General features: G+C 34.6%; 1 protein-coding gene across 15 annotated transcripts in view; it reads right to left on the reverse strand.

The window, feature by feature from the left end:
• Positions 1-27,106, reverse strand: part of PPIG (peptidylprolyl isomerase G) — a 64,177-nt gene that overhangs the window by 35,518 nt on the left and 1,553 nt on the right. For 6 of the 15 annotated variants that reach the window (XM_072811328.1, XM_072811319.1, XM_072811318.1 and 3 more), the window contains exons 2-9: positions 11,354-11,401; positions 10,779-10,856; positions 10,613-10,687; positions 9,730-9,837; positions 9,269-9,313; positions 8,123-8,210; positions 2,316-2,345; positions 2,086-2,225 (exon numbers count right to left, since the gene is read on the reverse strand). In XM_072811328.1, coding sequence (XP_072667429.1) covers positions 2,086-2,225; positions 2,316-2,345; positions 8,123-8,210; positions 9,269-9,313; positions 9,730-9,837; positions 10,613-10,687; positions 10,779-10,839 — 547 coding nt within the window. In that variant the 5' untranslated portion in view covers positions 10,840-10,856; positions 11,354-11,401. Of the gene's footprint in view, positions 1-2,085; positions 2,226-2,315; positions 2,407-8,122; positions 8,211-9,268; positions 9,314-9,729; positions 9,838-10,612; positions 10,688-10,778; positions 10,857-11,353; positions 11,402-12,713; positions 12,762-25,466; positions 25,625-27,106 lie in introns of those variants that run through there. The other 9 variants (XM_072811322.1, XM_072811326.1, XM_072811325.1 and 6 more) reach the window with 4 other exon arrangements.

The following is a 27,106-nucleotide window of genomic DNA, read 5'->3' on the forward strand; positions in this document are numbered from 1 at the left end:
AGAAAAGACTATATAGATACATGACAAAATCCATTCTCACCAATGTCCTGAATGGTAAAGGACTGTAGGGTAACAGGTTCCAAACTATGTGACCTCAAATATAAAGATCTTTTCTTATTTTGACAGTATGGTCCAGAACAGAGTAGACATGGAAGCTGAGGCTCAAAACAAATCTGACCTTTTCAGGAACTCCTGGGCAGACACTAATAAAGGGCCAAATGTTCCCCCTCAACTGCTGAAACAGGTAAGGGCAAGATGTGCTTCCTTAGAAGAGTCTGAGGAACACACACTAAAAGTTGCTACATCAACTTTCAGCACAACTTCCTAGCCATAATGGCATTGGCAAAATTAGCATTTATCTCTACAACTGGAAATACATTATAAAAACATAAACAACATATAAAGAGTGACACTCATTCACTTTTTCATTCTTTCAAGCAAATATTCAAACACTGACCTTTTATTACCAAAATTTATTAGAGAATCTATGATAACTGCTTATGGCTTAAAATGTATATTTTTTATTAAACTAATTTCTTTCTAAATATATAAACCACAATATCCTCAACTTTTATAAGCAGAGTAGATCCTAACATAAGAGATCTTATAGCCTACAAAATATAAGGAAAAAACCCTGATTTTTAGTAGAGAATAAAAGATAAAGATTTCCTAGATGATGAGGGAAGAAATAATGCCTTAAATGAAAATATTCCAATTGTACTAACAATACTCTGAAGAATTAACTATCAGGTATCAGGGTCTAAAACTTGTAAACATCAATACAGATTGCTTTTTAGTTTAGTTTTTTTCTTTTTTTTAATATAAGTTATTCAGTAACACCTCATTCTTTACTGGATCCTCACAAACATAAAGCATACACTATACCTGTTGTTTGTATATAAAGATAGATAGCCCGGCTCATGAACACAAAGAAGTTACATAAACACTCCCATTATGCTGCAGCATATTCCTGCAATGGTTTACAAGGTATATAGGTATATATTCGAGGTATATATTTACAAGGTATATATTCGATATGACAGAAAAGAAAATGAAATCATCAGAATCAAAGTGGAATACAGAAACAGAAAATTAAGAATAGCTTTCTCTAGGATATCTTAGGTCTTTTAAAATTAAAACAAATGTGCATATTTCTAAATGATAGAAAGAAATGAGTATACCTGAAACTTGAGAACAGAATGTTCTACTTAGGACAATTTTGAAAGGAATGTTAAAGACTTTAATGAGTTAGCAATACATAATAGAAAAAGCTCTAGATCTGGAGCCAACAAGCTTCAGTTTGAAACTTAGCTTCCTGATGTGGTAAATAACTTAATCTTCTTGAATACCTTCATCTGTAAAATGGGGGAAATACTACAGGGTTATTGAGGATCAGAAAAGATTACAGATGACTCTCACATTTGTCAGACATGAAAAACTAAATATTGGTATTATTATTCTCTAGACTAGTAAGAAGGGGAAGAATAGAGTCCATTTATTATTTTTGTTTTCTCCACAGGTAATCTCATCCTATTACTTTTACAGTAACAGACCCAGTATCTGTAATAAATGATAACAGTTACATATTTCACATAGACGATATAAACAAAACAATCACTTAAAACAAAGTTCTTACCATTCATATAATATCATATCAAACTACTGGTCATGTTAACTTAAAATATTCTGGTCTAAGTAAAGAAGTTTCTCAAATATGCCAGATGCTTCTGAATCTCAGTAGAGCATGAAGGGAAAATAATTTATTCCATTAAGTTTCTTAGTCTATGTCATTCTTTTAAATTGTCACCCTCCCCCCTCACCGTGTCTTTCTCTAGAAGAGTATTTCTTTACCATGCTATTTAGACAACTACCATTAAAAAAAAAAAACAAAAAATAAAGTGGAAGAAGGATAAATTACAGCAAATAACAATTCAGTGATTTCATGGTAAATGAAAAGTGTGAAGATAAAACACATTTAAAAACACAAATGCCTCATATTTATATTCACATTAGTATAAATTTCATGCCAACTATTTGTTTGTTTTGTATGCATAAGTTTTATCAGAAATATGCACTTGTTCTTACCTTTAGATTTGGGAATTAGCTCTCCACAACTGAGTATCCGCACCTCAGCAAATGGTTTGCTAGCTGCATCTGTTTTCTGGTTTTCTATTTCTCTCACAACTTCTTGACCAGATATCACTTGCCCAAAAACAACATGATGCCTAGAAAGTCAATTAAAGATGATCAAATAAAAGCTTTTAATTTTAACATTAATTTAAAGTGGTCATAAAATAAATTTAAATAATCTTTACCCATCTAAATGAGGCGTTGGCTTCGTTGTTCTTTGGAAGTCATCAGATAGAAGAATAAAAACAAAGTCAGAGAAAAACAAAGTTAGCATCTCTAAAAAGGAAAAGAAAATAACTGCATTGGAAACAAAGCTGCAAACAAAGAAAGCATATGCTATTTTAACATAATAGAATCTTAATATATTAACCTTAAGTAGAACAGAAATAATGCTAGATGCTTTCTACATAATATAGTTTCAAAAACTTATTCTGATCATAAAGGTAATACCTAATCATTGTTGAAAAATAACGTATAATTAAAGTTGAAAAAAAAAATAAAGTTGACATTTTGGTGTTATTTCTATCCATCTGTCTCTTGCATGTGACTGGGCTTTTATTGAATATTCATAGGTGTATAAAAGTTTTATGGTTGTATAATGTTCTATTGTATGGACAGACCAAAATTTATCAAAAGATTCCACCAGTTTAAGGGTGTAACAATAGGGCTTTTCAATCTTAACATTTTAAACAGTTAAAAGCATCGGTCAACCCCTTATCCAATGTTTTGCTTTCCACCATTTCAGTGATCCACAGTCAAAACAGCAGTCAATTACAGTCCAGAAGCACACAATCCTCCAGCTCACATACTGTCAGTTCAATAATAGCTAATACTACATCACAAAACCTGTTATTTACCTCACTTTATCAGGTAAGCATTTTACCATTTCACATCATCACAAGGATGAGAACAGTACAGTAAGATATTTGGATAGAGACCACATTCATGTAACTTTTATTACAGTGTATTATTATAATTGTTGTATTTAATGACTATTGTTCATCTCTTACTATCCCTAATTTATAAATTAAACTTTTACCTAGAAACGTATCTGTGTGTGTATGTATGTATGTATGTATGTATGTGTGTGTATATATATATATATATATATATATATATATATATGAAAAAACGTAATATATATAGAGTTCAGTATTATCTGCAGTTTCCGGCATCCACAGTGGAGGGAGGGGGTGTGATCCTGAAATGTACCCCCTATGGATAATGTTCAGATGGCCCTCAGACATGTTTTGGTAGACCAGAACAGAAATGGTCCTTATAGTGTTTATAAAATTTTCAATTAGCTGCCAATATTCAAAATTTTGGATACTTTCACATAAAAATCCAGATTTCAGACCTTTATGGAAAGCTGGAAGGTGGGCACACGGCAAGAATGGGTCAGGTTGATTATCTTTGTCTTTTTAATACAACAATTAATAATAGTTTAAAAATAATAATAATAATAATAGTTTAGATTCTGGTCCCAACAGCTTTTTTGCTTGTTACTTGCCTAAGACCTAAAGACTTTGAGCTTTTTACCCCAGTAAACAAACTACACAATGAAGCAAAGATCTGGATTAAAACTTTAGACAAAACTCAAAATAAGCAAAAAGTCCCACAAATTATGTAATTTTAAAAAATTCTATCTTGCCACTCCACAGCAACCTTAAAGCTATGTAGTTAAGAAGACTGCTATTTGAGTAGCTATGAAGACATACTGGCATAACAAACTGAAGATCGGCATTGCGTATCATTTATTATTTTAAAGAACTTACCAAAAAGGTGTTAGAAATTTGGAGGAAGGAACACAATTTAAGCTAACCCTTGGTTAAAGCCCACACAATACTAATGAAAAGAATGCAAACATGTACATGTAATTTTATAAGTTTTTAAAATTTATAAGTTTTTAAAACTAACCTATTGTTGTTTTCTGACTGCAGCTATGCTCATGTGAACTTGCTTAAACCATCTAGAGATGTAAAAACCTTTGTGTATACCATATATGTATTTATATTACATGTTATTCAACGTATATGTATAATTTGCATCTAGATTTAGTCATTCCTCACTTCACAGATACTGTATTTGCCAAGTTCACTTGCTCACTAGAATTTATTTATTTTATTTATTTATTTTTTTAAAGATTTTATTTAATTATTCATGAGAGACACAGGCAGAGGGAGAAGCAGGCTCCATGCAGGGAGCCTGACGAGGGACTTGATCCTGAGTCTCCAGGATCCTGCCCTGGGCCAAAGGCAGCGCTAAACTGCTGAGCCACTGGGCTACACTGCTCACTAGAATTTATTTATAACCCCTGTTTCCATGGTCATTCTCAGATTGGTAAAAAAAAGGTATTGATGAACTCTTGTACAGTGCTGGTAGGAGTGTAAAATGATACAATCACTGTGGAAAAACAGTTCAGTGCTTCCTCACAGAACTAACTATAGAATTACCATTTGATCTAGCAATTCCACTCTTTGGTATATACCTAAAATTGAGAAGGAACTCAACCAAATATGGATATGCCAATGTTTACTATAGCATTATTCATAATAGCCAAAAGGTGGAAATGCAAATGTCTACCAGCAGATGTATATGGATAAACTAAATGTGGTATGTACATATAATGGAGTGATATTCAGCCATAAAAAGGAATGAAGTCCTGATATATGCTACAACAAACATGGCTGAACCTTGAAAACATGCTAAATGAAATAAGCTTGACAGAGAATATTGTATGATTCTGCTTATATATCTATAAGGCAAATTTATAAAGACAAAATAAAAGAGGTTACCGGGGCTGAGGGTAAAAAAAAATGAGTTAGTTTCTGGGACAATGAAATAGTTTTGGATACAGTGATAGCAGCTACACTGTATTCTGAATATAATCAATACCATTAAGTCATACACTTAAAAATGGTTACTGGAAAATTCTGTATCATATATATTGCCACAATTAAAAACATTTTAAGATTAAAAACTGAAGTTTTCTCCTTTATTTTTTTTTTTAAAGATTTATTTATTTATTCATGGGAGACACAGAGAGAGGCAGAGACACAGGCAGAGGGAGAGCAGGGAGATGCAGGGAGCCCGATGCAGGGACCTGATCCTGGATCCCAGGATCATGTCCTGAGCCAAAGGTAGACGCCTAACTGCTGAGCCACCCAGGTGTCCCAAGTTTTCTCCTTTAAAAATAATGAAACACAGAAATTAAGGAAAGGTTACCTAGAAATTAAGAGAAATAAGGAAAAATCAACATACAGAGGGAAGATTCTGAAAATATACATGAAGGATTACATCAACTTAATGGAGAAGTTTTAGCACAGGAAGGATTTTGCTTTTAAAAAAAGGAAAATAAATGATAATACTAAGTGTTGTTGAGAATCTGGTAACACTGGTATTTTGCATACTGCTGATATCACAATAGCAATATACACGGAAAGGCTTAAAAATGTATAATAGGGATGCCTGGGTGGCTCAGTCAGTTAAGGGTCAGCCTTCAGCTTAGTCATTATCCCAGGGTCCTGGGATCAAGCCCTGTGTCTGGCTCCCTGCTCAGCATGTGGGTGTGGGGAGGGTGGTTCTGCTTCTCCCTTTCCTTCTGCTCCTCCTCCCTGCTTGCGTTCTCTCTCAAAAATAAATAAAATCTTTCTAAAAAATGTGTAAACAGGGATCCCTGGGTGGCGCAGCGGTTTGGCGCCTGCCTTTGGCCCAGGGCGCGATCCTGGAGACCTGGGATCGAATCCCACGTCGGGCTCCCGCTGCATGGAGCCTCCTTCTCCCTTTGCCTGTGTCTCTGCCTCTCTCGCTTTCTCTGTGTAACTATCATAAATAAATAAAAATTTAAAAAAAAAAATGTGTAAACATTTCACTAAGTAAACTCCTAGCAACTTATTTAAAATAAGGCATAGTACATTCAATGAATTTACATATAGTTATTAAAATGTGCCAAGAATTTTTTTTTCTTTTTTTATTTATTATTTATGATAGTCACAGAGAGAGAGAGAGAGAGGCAGAGACATAGGCAGAGGGAGAAGCAGGCTCCAAGCACCGGGAGCCCGACGTGGGATTTGATCCCGGGTCTCCAGGATCGCGCCCTGGGCCAAAGGCAGGCGCCAAACCGCTGCGCCACCCAGGGATCCCGTGCCAAGAATTATACTGTATCCAAAAGTTGATTAGGGGGGTATATACAGTATTTAGGTTACATTTTTATTGCAGAGAAAGATGCTCTGGGGATGGGAATGTTTTTCTTCTTTTTATCTGTGTTCTATTTTTTTCTATAACTAACATGATACAAATGGTTTTTATTTTAAAAATCAGAATGACCTGGGACGTCTGGGTGGCTCAGCAGGTGAGCATCTGCCTTTGATCAGGGCATGATCCTGGGATCCAGGATCGAGTCCCACATCAGGCTCCTTACATGGAGCCTGCTTCTCCCCCTGCCTGTGTCTCTCCCCACCCCGCCTCCCCGGCTCTCATGAATAAATAAGTAAAAACCTTGAAAAAAAAAAAAAAATCAGAAAGACCCCTACATAGCCATTGGTTGAATGAACTAGAGTATACTCACAATAAAGTAATATGCAGCAGCAAAAACAAATGAACAGGGTCTACATGAACTGATTTGGAGTGATTTCTAGGATATACTGCTAAGTGAAAAGAACAAAACACTGTATACATTATATGCTATCTACTGTATAAGAAAGAAAGGAAAAAAAGAAAATATATATGTATTTGTGCTCATTTTTATAAAAAGAAATACAGGAAGATAAACCAGAAACTAATGAGGTGGGAAACTAAAATGGATGGGTGGGAAAGGATGAAAAAATGGGATTGGCAATGGGATAAAGAATTAGGTGGGAGTAAGGTATTCTTTTTGACTCATATAATGTTTGATAAACAAAAACAACAAATCAAAACAAGGTGAGACAATAAAATATAAACAAATGAACCTAACATATTTTGAGTCACAAAACCACAAAAAATTCACACCAAAATGTACTAATCCAACTCACTTTTAAACAGTTGTTTTAACTATATACCCTCAATCTAAAACAAAAATAACTATAAATAAACAGTAACTCTAGTAAGGTTATTTTTCACAGTAGCATAGAACGGTGATTTTTTATTCTAGAATTCAGCAAATGGGCAGAAATTTGGAAGATAATGAGAGTCAAGTTTCTCACTGTTGAAGAAGGGAGTTACAAATGTGGAATAGTAAAACACTGGAAAAATCCATATGGTGCTTACAGATTATGTTCTTCTGAGAGTAAGAGTTTAAGGCTATTGAGGAGTATCCACAGGACATGATAAAAAATGCATAGTTGACAAGAGCTCTGATCAAAATTTTTTGGTGTCATAATTGGAAAGCATTAAGAGTAATGACTTTGCAACTAGAAACAAATTTTAGTGAGTACATGAATTCACAAATACAGAATCTTTGAATAATGAGGATCAATTGTATTTTATTCTTTGTAATCGAGTAATTTATAGAGATACTCTGTAAATATGTTAATTATTAAATTTTCCCTCAAAATAGATAGTTCTTTCCTCAATCACTACTGAGATGACTGAAAAATGGTGACTTTTCTATCATTCTTCTTCTATTTATTAGCTATGTTCTATTAAAAATAGGTTTTTCTTCTCCCTTGTTATTTATTCATTTATTATTTATATGTGTATAGGCTCTTGGATTTCTATTTTATTTGCTAATCTAATACTATCATTATTTATTTTGATGCTCAAGTTGTCCTAATCTGGCCAGGGGAACCTCACCCCTTCAGGCTGGCTCCTGTGTCCTTTTGACAAGTACTCATCATTTTGATAGTTTAGCAGTACGGTTCAATTTCCCTTTCAACAATTTTCCCCCCTTCAAAAATTCATTGTCCTCCTTCCTTCAAAAATTTTCCCCATTATGGATCTATTTATTAGCAATCAATGAGAAATGATGCACCAAAAAAGAGATATTTTAAATGATCACAGCACAGATACTTACATGAAGAACTGTGAACCATTTGTATCCTTCCCTCTGTTGGCCATAGACAAGAGAAATTCTTTGTTGTGTTTAACAGCAAAACTCTCATCTACAGAAAAGCAAAGTTTTCAGTTATGTTATAGGAATAACCTCCCCCAAAATTTCATATTCACTTTGTTACCTCCTTTGTTCATATGTATTCTTTAGCAGCAGACAAAATTTAGTCAGGTTAAAAGAAGAAAGAATTAAATATTAACCAATTCCCTCTCCCATTTTTTTAGATTAAAGTATTTCTAATTTTCAATCCCTTGCTATAAATCCAAATACTATTATCAAACCCCTTTCTTTCCTTCTGCATTTGTCTTTTGTTTTTTGGGGGGTGGGGGTAAAAAACAACACAACTGTCTTTGATTACTCAGACAAAAAACAAAATGTTCCTTAAAAAGCAAGAGAAAGAAACCAAACAGGATTCTTTTACAGTTGATCTGTTTCATTTCTAAGCACAAAAAGGCACATCTACTATTTTAAGCAGAGAAAAGGACTCATTAACTTAATCTCTGCCACAGCATCATTTATTGTAGAGAGTAGCTTGCCTTCCAATTTTGGATTAGACTATAAGAACAACACAACTGGAATGTGAAATAAAATTTCACTTAATCCCTAACGTGAAAGATGGGAAATATGAAATTATTTCCACATTCACATGTTTGTATTCTTTTTTTTTTTTTTGCTTGTAGTCTTTCAAATGATCTTCACAGAAATAAAAAATTCCAAAGAGAAAACTTACAGTTGAGAAAAACATTATATTAAAGAGATTTAATGGACCCACTGAACATGTGGATATTTTTACTATGAAATACTGTTAAATTTCTTTTAATAAAAATTAAGATTAAGCTATGGAAGTTCCTATCCTAGCACTATATTTTTAAGAGTTTAATTCTAGACCATTGCAATCCTTCAAATAATATGATGTATTAATGTCCTTAGCACACAAAAAAATCCTACCTCTACTAAAAGTCTATCACGTAAAATTTTTCACAAGAAAATTAACTTTCAGATTCACTGAATGTAGCTGGATATTAGTATAATGAATCTTATTGATTCAATAGAGAAAAATAACAGAAAAAAAAACATTAAAAACACAATTTAAATAAAAAAATTTTTTACCTTCAAAAAATCCACCATAAATAGATTCCCCTCCTCGTCCATTTCCTAAGAATGAAAAACATGGGACTCTTGAACTCTTAAGACAATAATCTCTTCGAAGGTACCCCCCTAAACAAAATACTTAAAAAGTAGATGCTCAAATGACTTCAAATCAAAAATACTCAAAGGTTCAAAACAAATCATAAGATTAATTTAAAGTCAATATTGTCAAGATCCCAAATTAGTTTCTTTTCCCTATGATACAACAGTAAAAATGTGGCAAAACCTAAGATACATGGAAAAAAGAACATTCAGTTTCTAATAATTATGTAGGTCTCTGAACAAAGACTAGATTTTTTCAGTGTCTTTAAAAATAGTTTGTTTTATAATTTGAAAGTATAGATAAAAACATATCTAACTTTAAGATCTATTATCTTTAACAAAGCATGCATGATTTTCTTTCGTGGGAATCAAAGTCTTACCTTCACTGAAGTCACCACCTTGAACCATAAAATCCTTGACAACTCTGTGAAAAAGACAACTCTTATAATGTAATGGCTTCTGAGTTGATTTCCCTGTCCCCTTTTCACCTACAGAGAAGAAAAATTAGTAGGCCATTTAGTAGAAAGGAAATCAAGGAAGCAGTATTAAAGCAAAATTAATGACAGAAGCTTATCTCTGTAAAATACACATCTCTTAAATTATGTAGACACCTTTATAAATTTTCACTCCCCTCAGGAATTTTTTTAAAATCCATTTAAAAATCATTAATGTTTTTCTGGAGAGTACAGAAATGTAGAAACCAATCTCAGATAAAAGCCCAATACAAGCAATATTTCTAAAAATTACTTCCACCCCATGGGGTGCCTAGGTGGCTCAGTCAGTTAAGCACCCGACTCTTGGCTTCAGCTCAGGGCGTGACTTCAGGGTCATGGGATCGAACCCCACATTGGGCGCTCGCTCTCTCTCTCTCTCTCTCTCTCTCCCCCCCCCTCGGGGCAGCCCGGGTGACTCAGCGGTTTAGCACTGCCTTCAGCCCAGGGCCTGATCCTGAAGATTCGGGATAGAGTCCCACATCAGGCTCCCTGCATGGAGCCTGCTTCTCCCTCTGCCTGTATCTCTGCCTCTCTACCTCTCTGTCTCTCATGAATAAATAATAAAATAAAATAAGTAAAATAAAATAAATAAAATAAAGATTCTCTCCCCCTGCCCCCCATCCCTGCTTGTGCTCCAAATAAATAAATATTACTTTCACAACTTGGTCAATGGTACATAATCTGCATGAGGAAAATTAAAATGTTAAATTAAAAAATTAAAACCAGTCAAAAGGGGCTACTATTAGGCCAACTAAAAATGTCAACAAACCTGTACAAAGACAACGAAAGTTCTCGCATGTTTTGGGGCACACATCAGAAAATAATTCAAAGACAACTCTTCCAGCTGAAAAAGAAGAAAGCAAGTTTATACTTTACTAACTTAAAATACTAAATATTCATTTATAAATGTTACAAAGGAACATTAATTTTCTTACCAGGTTGATTATTAATGGCAATGTCAAAAAAACATCGAGGACGCTGAACCTTTATTCCCATGGCTTCAGTATTTCAACCTATGAATAAAATACAGTTTCAGGCAAACAGGCCAAAACAGCAGAAACTTTTTATAAATTTCTGGAGGAAAAAATTCTATATCATGAACTAGAGGGATGCCTGGGTGGCTCAGTGGTTGAGCGTCTGCCTTTGGCTCAGGGCGTGATCCTGGAGTCCCGAGATCGAGTCCTACATTGGGCTTCCTGCATGGAACCTGCTTCTCCCTCTGCCTGTGTCTCTGCCTCTCTGTGTCTCTCATGAATAAATAAATAAATTCTTAAAAAAAAAAAACACCATAAACTAGAAATATAATTTGAACTTCTTTTGATATTTACTTCAATGACATAAACAACATGGATTTTTGGGGGGAGGGATTAAATTGCATTTTGTGAAACAGAAAAGACAAAAAACCTTAGCCATAATATAATATTTTATTTTAACCACCAAATATAGATTGTCACCCAAACAGAAAATTATATTAAGTCTGTATGATTAGTTAACTCAACAAGCAGATTACCTTTAAATAGAGAAAAATCAAGGGCAGACTAATCCAATCCTTTCACGCCTTGAAAACGAAAAGGAAAGTTTTAATTAGAATAATGTTTTAAAAAGAAAAACATTAAAATTCTTGAAAAATACCACCCAAAAATCGAGGAAGAAAGTGGGATCTTTTTACAATAGTAATAAATGGTAGGTTTGCATTCTGAGTAAAATCACATTACATATGAGGCTATTTTCTGATCATGAGCAAGAGCCTTTACTGATATGCTAGTGTAGACACAAAAAGTACCAACAGGTGAGATACTCTATAAACACTTTCATCTAATAAATAGCACATAGCTATTACTGAACATTCTTTTGGTAAGGCATTTATTTGAAGGACTTGTGTGCTTTCAATCATGATATCTGGTGGGGAATGACAGGGTAAGGTAAAGAGCAGAAGAAACAAAGTTACTTAGTTTAAATAGCAACCAAAAAAATGGACTATAAAAATGAAAATTTCATCTGCTCAGAACAGAGACTGAAATGCATATGCTTTTCTGAAAATTATCATATCTAAGCTGGTAGCTTTGCAAGCAGTGTGATATTTTAGGTCCAGTGAAGCTGTGAAAAATCTATATTCTCCATATTAAAGAGATTCCTCTCTACCCATTTGTAGAGATATCTGTAGATTCACTGGATACAGTGTGTACTTTACCCAGATTCCCCCCAATGATAACATTTTAGAAAACTGTTATATAATAGCACAACTGTAGCATAAAAGCACAACAATGTTGATACAATCCTTTATCCCATTCACATTTTCTGGTTTAGTAAAACTGGTACTTATCTGTGTGCTTGTATAATTATTTAGTTCTACACAATTTCATCACACATGTAGGTTTATATATCACCATCCCTTATCAATTTTACACAACCCACAAACCATAAGTCAGAATACTCAACTTTTCCCAAATCACCAGCAATTTGAAAAATGCAGATATATACTCATTCATTTAATGTTGATTATGTAAATTAGGGATTAAATTATGTAAAAGATTATATTGCATTCAAATTCAGCCTAAGTGTTGGTATGTTCACGTTTGGCATTAGTGTATGAGAAAGGGGAGAAAGTATCATTTTCTCATGACTTCATTATTTCTAATAAATATAATGGATACTAAATGTTTCACAAAACACACACAAAAAAGCTAAACTTTCCATCCTCCAGTGGCCTAGACTTCCTGAAAACAACAAAAAAACTTAGCAATTTTATTATCTTGCCAAGTTTGTTGCACTGTTTTTACTTGTATAGAATCTCAATTCCTGCACATGTGAAATTGAGAATATGTTGAATCCATAAATCTCAGGAAATTATTTTAAATACTACTTAGTACCTGACTATCCTTTATCTTCTAAATAATTCTTGTAGGCCTTCTTAAATTCTCTACTTTTAGGGATAGAGAAGAAGAGAGTTTAATGATTTATTTTCCTCCAATAAAACTTCTATAGCTACTTGGCTACTTATTTAATCACAGTACCTCAGGTGGAGATTTCTATTCTTACATGAGTACAATATACTACACTATTCTTTTTTTTTATACTACACTATTCTTACAATGAGTACTGTAACATAGATAATTCAGATAATACTGTCCCAAATACGCCAAATTGTTTATTATTATAGTTAATTTTCTACATACAGTACTGTGTTCTTGAAAACAATTTTAAAACCAGGCATAATTTATGAGAGGTCAGGAAAATGCCTAATTACCCTTAACCTTTTAGACACGATCTTTGATAACTGCCCGAGTTTCTCAGTTCTAGGACACAATGTAAAGAATTTTATAGCTCTGGGACTTTGAAACTGCAATGAATACCACTACTCATTTATAGAATTATGGAGCACAAGGGGGAGCTACCAGGATAGTGTTTGTTTCATTTTGTTTTTTTAATCTGAGAGCTGCTTACCTGAGTGAGTTCACTTTGGGAAAACTCTGAGCTACACTCTGATTTTATGTAGATTTTGGTACACTATATCATACTTCAAGAAAAAGTTTATTAAAAACAATAAATCTAAAATAAACTTTACTTCTCTATCCCTATTTCTCTCAAAACTCAGTAAATATTATCACTGTACAAATCAGCTGCTAAACATGAAACTTGGAATCATCTTAGGTTGATTTAATTTTAGCTTCAAAAATGCACTCACCATCTTTACCATTATCATTTCTCATTTGGAATACTACAACAGCCTCTTAACTGGTTTCCCTGCTTTTACTTAGTCCTCTATTACCTATTCTCCATAGGATAGCCTTAGTGAAGGGTGATCCTTTAAAAGTACAATTTATTAGGCACCTAGGTGGCTCAATTGGTTAAGCGTCTGCCTTCAGCTCAAGTCATGATTGTAGATTGTAGACTCAATCCCCACATCGGGCTCCCTGCTCAGCAGTGAGCCTCTTCTCCTTCTCCCCCTTGCTACTCCCCCCCTCACTCAGGATGGATCTCTGTCAGTCAGTCAGTAAATAAATAAATAAATAAATAAATAAATAAATAAATAAGATCTTTTTTAAAAAGCACAATTTACCGCTTCATTTCTCTGCCTAATATTTTCTAACATCTATCACATTTAATCAGAATGTCTTTCCATGGATTTTGAGAACCTAAACCAGCACTGTCCAATAGAAATATGAGCCACATATACTTTAAAAATTTTTAATAGCCACATTTTAAAAAGTAAAAAGAGGGATGCCTGGGTGGCTCAGTAGTTGAGCATGATCGACCTTCGGCTCAGGGCGTGATCCTGGAGTTCTGGGATCAAGGCCCCCATCGGGCTCCCTGCATGGAGCCTGTTTCTCCCTCTACCTGTGTCTCTGCCTCTCTCTCTCTGTGTCTCTCATGAATAAATAAATAAAATCTAAAAAAATAAATAAAAGTAAAAATAAACAGGTTAACAATGTTTTATTTAACTCAGTATGTTCAAAATATTATTTCAAAATATAATCAACATAAAAATGTGATGAGATATTTCACATTCTTTTTTGAGTACTGAATCTTAGAAATCCAGTGTTTATCAATTCAAAATAGCCATGTTTCAAGTGCTCAATAACTGCATGTGGCTCATACCTGTGTGTGGACAGCACATCTCTCAATATTTTAGCCTCTATTAACCTCTACAACTTTATCTAACATTCTTCTCAATTTTGCTTTGACATGTTCCAGCTGTTGTTCAAACATCCCAAGGCCTAGTCCTTCATCAGGTCTCTCTCATCTTTGTTTTCTCCACATGGGATGCTCTTAGCCCAGATCTTCACTTGGTTCATTCCCTCATTTAATTTAAATCCTTGCTCAAGTACCCCTCCACACAGAAACCAACCTTGACCAGTGTATTCAAAGGACCAGCCTCTGCCCTCCAACGCTTTACATCCCCTTACTTGCCTTATTTTTCTTCCCAGCATTTGATATATTATTATAAATTTAAGTTTTTATATCTATTCTTCTTACTAGAACATAAGCTCCATGGTGTGATAAACCTTTCCAGTTTTGCTCTCCTCTTAATTTCTTGTGCCTCAAACAGTGCTTGGCTATGGCAAAAAATCAGTATTTAATAAATACATGAATATACATGAAAGATTAGGCATGTGTGAAAATGCAGTTTTGCAACACTTAACAACAACAAAATGGAAACATCCAAAATATCCCAAATGAGAGAAGACCTGAATAAATCCTAATATATACATGCTATTTAATATTAAACAGCAGTTTACAAAGTTTACTCTATCCAAAAATCCTACTACTTAGTTGAAAAGGGAAAAAAAGCAATTTGCACATAAGTATTTTTTTTAAAGATTTTATTTATTCGTGAGAGACACAGAAAGAGAGAGAGAGAGACACACAGGCAGAGAGAGAAGCAGGCTCCATGCAGGGAGCCTGGTGTGGGACTCGATCCCAGGTCTCCAGGATCACGCCCAGAACTGAAGGTGGCGTTAAACTGCTGAGGCACCCAGGCTGCCCCAGTATTTTGTTTATACTCTAAAATAATAATACTCTATCTATTTCTACAGATAAAGAGTTACATAGCAAAACTAACAATACTCTGCAGAGGGGACCAGGAATAGGGATGGAAGTCAATGGGAGTCTTTAAATATAAGGTTCAAATTTTTGCAATGAGAATATATTCATGCATGTTTCCCAATTTAAAATTAATACAATTTAAGGATATATCTACATAATAACATAAAATGTAGGAAATACATGATAATACCAAGAGCCTATATCTATATGAAAGAGTCATATGGGATTTTTTAAATTTCTCATTTCTCAAGTTTTATAGACTTTTTCTACAGTCCTGTAAAAGTAACTCTTCAAAAGACCAGTCAAGTATTAATGTATTTTTTAAGTGTCTCACTTTCATGATTATTACTGTTGTTTAACATTTAAATCTAGAAGACCTTAGGAAATTATTTTTCTTTTTCATAAAACTGCATACTACTCCCCTAGTGGAAACTAGGAAGAGCAGATGTGAATATTTATCCAAACTCTGGATATTAAATAATTTTTCAGGTTCATGAATAAAGAAATAATGGAAATAAACAGATCTGACCTTATGAAAAAATTTATTATTCCTATTTGTCAGAAGGAAATCAGAAAGTACAAAACAGGGCGGCTCAGTTGTTTAAGTCTCCTACTCTTAGTTTTGGCTCAGGTGGTGATCTCAGGGTTGTGAGATCAAGACCCATAAGGGGCTCTGTGCTCAGTGGAGAGTCAATCTTGAATTTCCCTTTCTCCTTCTTCCTCTGCCCCTTCTCTTGTGCATGCACTCACACATGCACACACACTAAGAAATAAGTAAAAAACGGGAATGTATTTTCAACAAATGTCCTATGTTAATTTTTTACTGTAGAACAGTGCTTAGGAATGAGGCACTAGGACAATTCTTCACTGACTAGGACCATCCTAACTCACCACAGAATATTAATCACCAGTGGCCCTATTTAAGTATCAACACATCAGACACCAAAAAAACCTCTCAATGTCCTTTTGCCCCTACCTTTGAAATCCAATACCATAGGGTCCGTGCACCAAACATTAAAAGCACAAAAATCACCAAGGAAACATGAACAACTAACAAAAAACGAAATTAAAAATAAAAACCACACGAAGGATTTTGCTAAGTAACTTGGCATTACAGACCAACAACTTTGAATATATTCATATTCATTCTAACCTTATCATTTTAGTAACTCAGTATCTTGGAATCTCTCTAAAGGCAATCATTTTAAATGAAATATTCTTACATTTTGGTTTAATAGTAATTAGAAACAACCTAAATATCCAATGTAACAATTAGGTAAATCAATATTCCTATGATGAGCTATTACACTGCCTATGAAAATGCAATTTTTAAAAATATGGAAAAAAATTAAGGGATCCCTGGGTGGCGCAGCAGTTTGGCGCCTGCCTTTGGTCCAGGGCGCGATCCTGGAGGCCATGGATCGAATCCCACATTGGGCTCCCGGTGCATGGAGCCTGCTTCTCCCTCTGCCTGTGTCTCTGCCTCTCTCTCTCTCTCTCTCTGTGTGACTATCATAAATAAATAAATAAATAAATAAATAAATAAATAAATAAATAAAATTAAAAAAAATTAAATGAAAAAAGATACTAACATTATATGATTATAAGGATTTTAAATATAAATAATGTGGGGCACCTGGCTGGCTCAGTCAGAAGACCATGTGACTCTTGGATCTCCAGGTCATGAGTTCCAGCCTCATGTTGGATTACTAAAAACAAACAAAAACCTTAAAAAAAAATCCCTCAAATCTACCCTTTGCCTTAAAAAAATTCATATGCAGTCACTGAAGTACTTTTTATAATAATAAACAAATCAGCTGTACAGTAATAGAAACCAGTTAAATAAATCATTCTCCCATAAAATGGATGGTACTTATCTAGGCTGTTGGAAATCATACTTTTACATGGTAAAATTAGAGGTAACATTTTTCACCTACCTAACAAAAATAAACAATACTGACTTCCTTATACATGTTACCAATAATAAAGGGATAAACTGATACAATCCTTTGCCAATTTGATAACATTCAATACTACAAGTGCATTATTAATACCCTTTGACTCAATAACTCACTTTAGAAATTTTATACATATCCCTCACATTTTCAAAGTAAAGTATGTACAAGGTTATTCAAGGCACCAGATTCTGTGGTTAAAAGGCTGTAAATAAGTGTCCATAGAGAAGGGTAGATTACATAAATCCTATTACATCCATACAATGTACAAGGCTATAAAAAGGAATGAGAAAGCAGTTTATGTACTGGTTTAAAGTTAAAAAAAAAAAAAAAACTTAAAAAGGTACAGATGTGTATGGCCATGCTTTCCTTGTATATTTTTCAAAGAAGTAAAAAAATGTAAGTATATATATTTGCTTGTCTAGTACAAAGGCAGCTGGTGGGAAAGGAAATGTATGGCTAGGGAATATGGGTAAGAAGATTTTTTTGTTTCTTTACTATATAACCAACCTTCTATACCTTTCAGTTTTATACCACATGAACATATTATTATTAAAAGTTACTACAAAAAACAAAATGGAAAAGAAATCTTAACCAAAGACTATTCATGGAGATGAGGATATTCAAAAATAAGTGAAAAAAAAAAAGCAAGTTACTAAGAATTCCCAATTTTACACATAAGAAATGTACATTAAGGGACACCTGGGTGGCTCAGCGGTTGGGCGCCTGCCTTTGGCTCAGGTAGTGATCCCCAGGTCTGGGATCGAGTCCCGCATCTGGCTCCCTACGAGGAGCCTGCTTCTCCCTCTGCCTATGTCTCTGCCTCTCCTCTCAATCTGTGTCTCTCATGAATAAATAAATAAATCTTAAAAAAAAAAAATGTACATTAAGAAAAGGAAATGAGGGCAGCCCTGGTGGTGCAGCGGTTTAGCGCTGCCGGCAGCCCGGGGTATGATCCTGAGGACCTGGGATCAAGTCCCATGTCAGGCTCCCTGCGTGGAGCCTGCTTCTCCCTCTGCCTGTGTCTCTGCCTCTCTCTCTGTGTCTCTATGAATAAATAAATAAAATCTTAAAAAAAAAAAGAAAGAAAAGGAAATGAAACCATTATGCCAAAGACTTATATGTACCACTATGTTGAATGCAGCATTATTTTTTTTTTTGCAGCATTATTTACAATAGTCAAGACATATAGACAGCCTACATGTTCATTAACAGATGAATGGATTAAGAAAATGTGGTATATTTACATATGCAATGAATACTATTCAGCCATAAAAACAAGCGAAATAAACAAGGAAATCTTGCAATCTGCAACAACATGGATGGACCTGAAGGGCATTAAGCTGAGTGAAGTCAGTCAGAAAGAGAAAGACAAATATTGTATGGTCTCACTTATATGTAGAATCTAAAAAAAAAAAGGTAAATATAGGGGATCCCTGGGTGGCTCAGTAGTTTAGCGCCTGCCTTCGGCCTAAGGTGTGATCCTGGAGTCCTGGGATAGAGTCCCACATCAGGCTTCCTGCATGGAGCCTGCCTCTCCCTCTGCCTGTGTCTCTGCCTCTCTCTCTCTGTGTATGTCTCTTGAATAAATAAATAAAATCTTAAAAAAAAAAAAAAAGGTAAATCTAAAAATATATGCATACACACACACCCTGCCCAAACTCATGGAAAAAGAAATCAGATCTGTAGTTCCCAGAGCTGGGGGTAGAGAGTAGGGGAACTGAGTGAAAACTATCAAAAGATACAAACTTCTAGTGTTAAGTACTGAGGATGTAATGAACGCTATGATGGCTAGAGTTAACTGCTATATGCTATGCTATATCAGAAAGCTGCTAAGAGAATAAATCCTTAAAATTCTCATCAAAAGAAACATTTTCTTCCTTGTATCCATCTCAGATGATGGATGTTAACAAAACTTCTTGTGTTAATCATTTTCTAATATGTGTTAGGTCATATGCTATATATACTTTAAAGTTCTACTGTGCAATATGTCAATTGCAACTCAATGTAACTGAAAGAAAAGATACGATTTACACCAAAATATTGACACGGATTATAAATTATGCAGCATTATTTACAATAGCCAAGACATGGAAACAACCTAAGTGTCCACTGATGGATGAATGAATGAATAAAGAAAATGTGATATGTGAACACACACACATAGGAGTATCATTCGGCCACAAGAAAACAAGGAAATTCTGGTGTGCCTGGTGGCTCAGTCAGTTGGGTGTCACACTCTTGGTTTTGTCTCAGGTTATGGTCTCAGGGTCATGAGATGGTGCCCCAAATTGGGCTCTACTCTCTTTAGATTCTTTTCCTCTCCCCATGCCCTTCCCTCTGCTCACGCACATTCTTCCCCCCACAAATAAAATCTTAAAAAAAAAAAAAAAAAGAGGAGGACATCCTATCACTTGCGACATGTATGGACCTTTGGGACACGATGCTAAGTGAAATAAGTTAGAAAAAGACAAATACCTTATGATCTCACTTATATGTACAATCTTAAAAAAACAAACCCTAATTCATTTTAGGTCTGGGGATGTAATGTAGAGCATGATGACTATTGTTAACAGCACTATACTACATATTTGAAAGTTGTTGAGAGAGATCTTTAAAGTTTTCATCATAATAAATTTTTGGTAACTGTGAGGTGATAGATGACTAACTAGATTAAATGTACTGGCCATCAATGAGATACCACCTCACACCAGGGAGAATGGTGAAAATTAACAAAACAGGAAACAACAAATGTAGGAGAGGATGTGGAGAAAGGGGAACCCTCTTGCACTGTTGGTGGGAATGTGAACTGGTATAGCCATTGTAGAAAACTGTGTGGAGGTTCCTCAAACAGTTAAAAATAGAACTGCCCTACGACCCAGCAATTGCACCACTGGGGATTTACCCCAAAGATACAGATGCAGGGAAATGGCAGGACACCTACACCCCAATGTTTATAGCAGCAATGTCCACAATAGCCACACTGTGGAAGGGGTCTCGGTGTCCTTTGACAGAGGAATGGATAAAGAAGGTGTGGTCTATGTATACAATGGGATATTACTCAGCCATGAGAAATATGGACAAATACCACCATTTGCTTCAATGTGAATATAACTGGAGGGTATTATGCTGAGTGAAGTAAGCCAATCGGAGAAAGACAAATATTATATGGTCTCATTCATTTGGGAATATAAAAAATAGTGAAAGGGAATAAAGGGGAAAGGAGAGAAAATGAGTGAAAATATCAGGGAGACAGAACATGAGAGACTTCTAACTCTGAGAAACGAACAAGGGGTAGTGGAAGGGGAGGTGGGCGGGGGGTTGAGGTGACTGGGTGACAGGCACTGAGGGGGGGCACTTGATGGGATGAGCTTTGGGTGTTATGCTATATGTTGGCAAATTGAACTCCAATAAAAAAATATCCAAAAAAAAATGTAGTGGTCATTTTGCAATATATGCAAATATCAAATCATCATGCTGTATCTGAAACTAATATAGTACCAATTATATCCCCCCAAATTGAATAAATAAAAGCCACCCCCAAAGATTTACACCAAAGTATTAACATTGATTATATTTAAGCCATGAATTTAGGGGTAATTTTTATGTATTGGTTTTGAAAATTGTCTTCAACAGACATGTAGAAGAAACACTAATAAAATGAGATGTTTTGCTTATCAAAAGAGTAAAGATCTTTTAAGACTAATTCCCAAAATAGTATGCAGCTCCTCTGGAAATACTATGTGGGAAAAAAGTATTTTTATCTTAAACTGGTTTTCACCCAGTAAAATTCACCCACTAGGAATCTCTTCTAAGAAACTACCCAAAATTGAGAAAGTCTTCATGTATAAAGTTACTATCTTAGTACTCTTTTTAGGAACATATAATCAGAAGCAACCTAGTCAGTATTACAAAAAATGGCTAAATCATGGTCTCTAGTTGAACAAAATATCATAGTTGTTAAAGCAATGCTTATAAACAGTAGTAAGTAATCTAGAAAATGCTTATAATTTGTTTAAAAATAGTGTGCCTGGGTGGCTCAATGGTTGAGTGTCTGCCTTTGGCTCACGTCGTGATCCTGGGGTCTTGGGATTGAGTCCTGTATCAGGCTCCCCAGAGGGAGCCGATTTCTCCCTCTATGTCTCTGCCTCTCTCTCTGTCTCTCAAGAATAGATAAAAGCTCAAAAAATTTTGTTTTAAAAAATGATATAAAATGGTGAAAGTATTATATGTGAAAGTATTATAATCAACTACTCATAAATTTCAAATTTAAAGATTTATAAAAAGAAAAAAATTGAAAGAAAAGTCATTATTGTGTTTCATTGTAAGACCAAGAGTTTTTGCCTCACTGTAGTTCATTCCACTTTTCTTTAATGAATATAATTGGTATGTTAAAGAAAAAACTCATAATAAATATGTATATATAATCTCAGAGTATAATGTACAGGTCTGTCAGTGATTATGATATATATTTAGGTTACACCATATAAGGATACTATTCACAGAAATAGATTAAAATTAGTTTTCCTGACGTAATGAATTAAATGTCTTAAATTCAAGAAAGATGAGAGACAGCAAATCATTATTAAAAGCACTAAAGATTGGGACACTTCTGTGGCTCAGTGGTTGAGCGTCTGCCTTCAGCTCAGGGCGTGATCCCAGGATCTGAGATCGAATCCCACATCAGGCTTCTTGCAGGAAGCCTGCTTCTGCCTCTGCCTATGTCTCTGTCTCTCTCATGAATAAATAAAATCTTAAATAAAATAGAAGCACTGAAGAAACCTCAAGTATGTAAATGTTCTTGTCATAGCTAATAAAGATCAATGATGACAAAAAAGATGGCTCAGCACTATGTGTCTAACATCACTGAAATCAGATTTTACCTGATCAGAAATAGTAGTACATCTTTATAATTATGATTTCCTGGTATTACTCAATAATACCTAAAATCAAACATGAGATAGGGACACCTGGGTGGCTCAGTGGTTGGGTGTCTGCCTTGGGCTCAGGGCGTGATCCTGGAGTCCCAGGATTGAGTCCCACATGGGGCTGGCTCCCTGCATGGAGCCTGCTTCTCTCTCTCTGCCTATGTCCCTGCCTCTCTCTCTCTGTGTCTCTCATGAATAAATAAATAAAATCTTTTTAAAAAGAAAAAAACAAACAGGAGATAAACATCTGATCAGTTTTTCACATTCTCAAGAAAAAGTAAACGGAAAATATTACTGAGGGATATCAAGGATACAATAATTCAGGGAAAAATAATATATATGCAATTTTCAGTAAAATGACTCATGAATTTCCTAAGAGTATATAATGAAAGCTTTCAGAATAGTAGCATGCTTTGTTGCAAATCTGTTTAACCTGAATGAGTTGCAACTATTTCCATAAAATCCAGGTATTAATTTTTCTTGAAAAACAAACAAAAATAATGTGCCCCATTCCTGTACAGCAATCAACATGGTCTGCCTCCAACTATAACCTATTAGCTATTACCTTTTATTATCTACTTGACCTCACGAACTCACTTCACTTGCCTACTTCAGGAATTTGAGTAATACTTAACCTCATTTATTTATTTATTTATTTATTTATTTATTTATTTATTAAACCTTATTTCATAATGAATATACTTTTCATTTATTTTAACTTTTAAAAGATTTATTTTTTTAAAGATTTTATTTTTATTTATTTGACACAGAGCACAAGCAAGGGGAGCTGCAGGCAGAGGAAGAGGGATAAGCCCTCTCCCACTGAGCAGGGAGGGAGCCCAATGGAGGCTGATCTCAGCATCCTGGGATCATGACCTGAACTGAAGGCAGCAGCTCAACCCAGGTGTCCCATGAAAATTCTTTTAAATAATAAAGCTAACAAAGTCACTAAAAAAGGTTAGATCATATAAAAATGCATAAAATCCTGATGCTTAGCTATAACTTTTAAAATGTTTATATATATTTTTTCTAAGCAGACAGAATTACAGTGGTTTTCAATGTTTACTAACAGTTTTCATAGTTTCATAATGTAAACAGTATTTTAAAATACAAAATGATGCTAGGATATGTAAACTTCTGCAACAAATATATTTCATAAAAATATCAGAGGTAACAAATTCATTTGTAAAAAGTTTCATTTTATAGTTTCATAACTAAAATAACTGATATTCATCCTAAAGTAACATGAAGGAAGGGAATGGGGGCAGGACAAGGACATAGGCAACTAATTACTAAAATATATGGAAAAGGACACGGTATTTGTAATAAGGCAATAAATAATGCAGTGATTTATGACACTCAAAGAATTACTCAGAAGTTTTACACAGTATGAGAAAGTCAGTAAAGTACTGAGTCTTCAAAAAATAGACATTAAATCTTTTAAACTATTAAGATTAGCAGGTCTCTGCCCTTTCTGATTCCTTTGGCTAATTCCTCTGTGTCCTTAAAGACTCAAATAGAATACACTCTCCAGGAACGTCACCCTGACTCTAAATCTTAAATGATTCTCCTTTAATGAATCTTATTTTCATTATCATAAACTTGTCTGTAAACTCCTCAAACTCAGAACCCTTTTATCTTCAACACCAGGCATAGGGCCTGGCCCAAGACAACATTATCAAATGGAAATAATACTAGTTAATCAAGGCATGAGCAAAACTAGATTCTGCTTAAAATTCAGTGCCTTCCCCTTAAATGTACCACTACTCACATGAAGTACTGTTAATTTGTATCTGTAGTCTGTAAATTGTCCCAAAGCCTACCAGTCAGTAACCATCCTGAGTCTATTCCCATAATTGAAAAAGAACCTATTTCCTAGCTCTGCTTAATTGAGTTGTATTTTACTAACAAAATGTTTCTTTTCTTTTTTAATAAACAGAATCCACTACTAGAGGGAGCATCTTTAGGACTAAGAAATAGATGGAAAGTTCTCATCTGCTTAAGTTTAAATAAACAGGTAACAATTTTCATACAAAATTTCCACCTTTAAGTGCAAGCACTTTATATTAAACTAATCAGAACTAGACCAGACTTGAAGATTACTTTCAAAGAAGGCAATCTGAGGGGATCCCTGGATGGCTCAGCGGTTTAGTGCCTGCCTTCCGCCCAGGGCATGATCCTGGAGACCCGAGATCGAGTCTCGCATCGGGCTTCCTGCATGAAGCCTGCTTCTCCCTCTGCCTGTGTCTCTGCCTCTCTCTGTCTCTCATGAATAAAATCTTTAAAAAAGAAAAAAGAAGGCAATCTGACATTCCCTCGGCTTCTTTACTGACCCTACCCACAATGTAGTTCACAGAGATCAAATGAGAAATGAAAATAGACTGTTTTATAAGCATTCTAATACATTTATGAATATCCTATTGCTAATTAAGTACAAACAAGTTAACATTTTGAGGCATCAGAAAAGGCAACTATGCTCTTCCATACGGTGCCTCCTCACTTAGTGTCTCTGATAATCACAAACCTCTGTGCTGATAGAAACATGATTAACAGTGTCTAGGCACTTCCTAAATTCTTAAATCCTTTAGAAAACATAAAAAGAGAAAAGCTGTAATGTTGCCAAGTTCAGTGTTAAATAGTGTATCATATACCTTCTAAACATACAATCTGGAAGCATAAAACTATGCTTTGTTAGTACCAAACTCAAAAAGCATATACTAACTGGGAAATCCCTGTTAACATTTTAAATCTTATACCTGCAATTATTTAAGTTCTTACAATGATAAACGTACAACACTCTCTCCAGACATATACCTATGTCATATAATAGCAACATGTTAGCCAACGTGGTAATTCCTACATAAATTACAGATTTCTGAAGTTTGAAGGAAACTTAATAATGGTCCAGTCTTCTAATTTTATAGATTTGACAATTGGACTAGAGAGCTGAAGTGACTGGCACAAAGTCATAACTTAAAAAAGCAAGATTTTTCTGGTTAAGTACTTTAACAGCTTCGCTCTAGAAAACAGCTTATTCGCAAATATTCCAGATAATGGCTTATTCAATTTTACTTTCTACATTATGACCATAGTGTAATGATATAAACCTTAAGCTAAAGTTTATATATAATTCATAGTAACTTAATATATAAAGAGGCTTCATTCATTTTAGAAAATCAATGACTTGGGGCACCTGGGTGGCTCAGTGGTTGAGCGTCTGCCTTTGGCTCAGGTCATGATCCCGGGGTCCTGGGATCGAGTCCCACATCGGGTTCCCCGCAGGGAGCCTGCTTCTCCCTCTGCCTGTGTCTCTGCCTTTCTCTGTGTCTCTCACGAATAAATAAATAAAATCTTAAAAAAAAAGAAAAGAAAAACAATGACTGAAGGAATCACTCATGTTTTAAAAACAACCATTTTAATATTTAAAAATATTGAAGCCTATAGTTATAGGTAAGTATGAGGTAGTAACATTTCAAGAAGAGTTTGGTGATAATCTTAAGACACCTTTTAAAAGTGCAAAGGATTTCCTGTGTGGTACTAAAAGTACAAAGTCCCAGTTACAGAAGTTTTCTCTAAGTATTTACACAATACTGCCTGTAGTAAATTTCAAGATGCAACATTTGCCCCACCGAAATAAAAATACAGAGTTCTTATAGAGACAGTATATGCATTAAACCATGGCAAAACCATAGATCGTTAAATAAAAACTGAAGCTTGGGGCTAATATTAAAGTCCAAAAAAGTGTAGTAAAACAATGTAGCAGAAATCTGCAACAAACTCTTCAAATCACTTCAATTAATTATCTATGGACTCCTAATACATGTGGCAAGTTAAACATCTTAGTATATCAGAATAGCAAAACTAGGTAATACGTTATAGTTCTACTAAAATACCCTATTAGTAAAAGTAAATAAATAAACAAACAAATAACATCAACATCTGTTTCTTAAAAGAGTAACACTGGAAGAATTAATTGCTATTGTTTCATATTGATGACTAGTTCATACTATCATGAATGGCTACGAATTTTCCTTTGCATGCAGAATAGATGTTGCCTGACAGAAAATATAAATCAGAGGTCACTGATACTGCAAGACCACAATAATAGCAACAAAAATGAAAGGTCTTTAATAGGTTATAAAAAATGTATGTTCTCCGGGTAGCCTGGGTGGCTCAGTGGTTTAGCGCCACCTTTGGCCCAGGGCGTGATCCTGGAGTCCTGGGATCCAGCCTCACATCAGGCTCCCTGCATGGAGCCTGCTTCTCCCTCTGCCTGGGTCTCTGCCCCTCTCTCTCTCTGTCTCTGTGTCTCTCATGAATAAATAAATAAAATATTTCTTTAAAAAAAAGTATGTTTTCTATCTCACAGAAGAACCACTGACTTCTTACTGAAAGCCAATTTTACACAGAATTTTAACAAATTTGATTATTTTTGAAGCCCACACCTTATGATAGCCTGAAATCAAAATATTTTATGATGAAGAAACTGAGGTTCAGAAAGATGGCTGAGCCAGAAACAAATCCAAATTTCTAAACTAGGAAGCTTGCATACTTGTACACTGCTGACTGCAGGGGAAGGCAAGGTTTTTAAGGCAAAAACCTTAAAAAGCAAACACAATATCCTGCCCCCCTCCTCCCTAAAAAGCACAGAATCCTATTACAAGACCCACTGGGATTTTAGGGCACCTATAATCCTGAGTAAAGAAAACCTTAAGCGATGTAAAATGAACTCTAGTGGAGCCAGAAGTAATTTATTATAGAAATAATTATAATTCTGTCTAAAACGGTTAAAACAAAAAGGAGAAATGCTAAAACGAGTACATTTTCAGGTAT

The sequence above is a fragment of the Canis lupus genome, chromosome 34 (assembly GCF_048164855.1).
Source record: "Canis lupus baileyi chromosome 34, mCanLup2.hap1, whole genome shotgun sequence".
Taxonomy (NCBI): domain Eukaryota; kingdom Metazoa; phylum Chordata; class Mammalia; order Carnivora; family Canidae; genus Canis; species Canis lupus.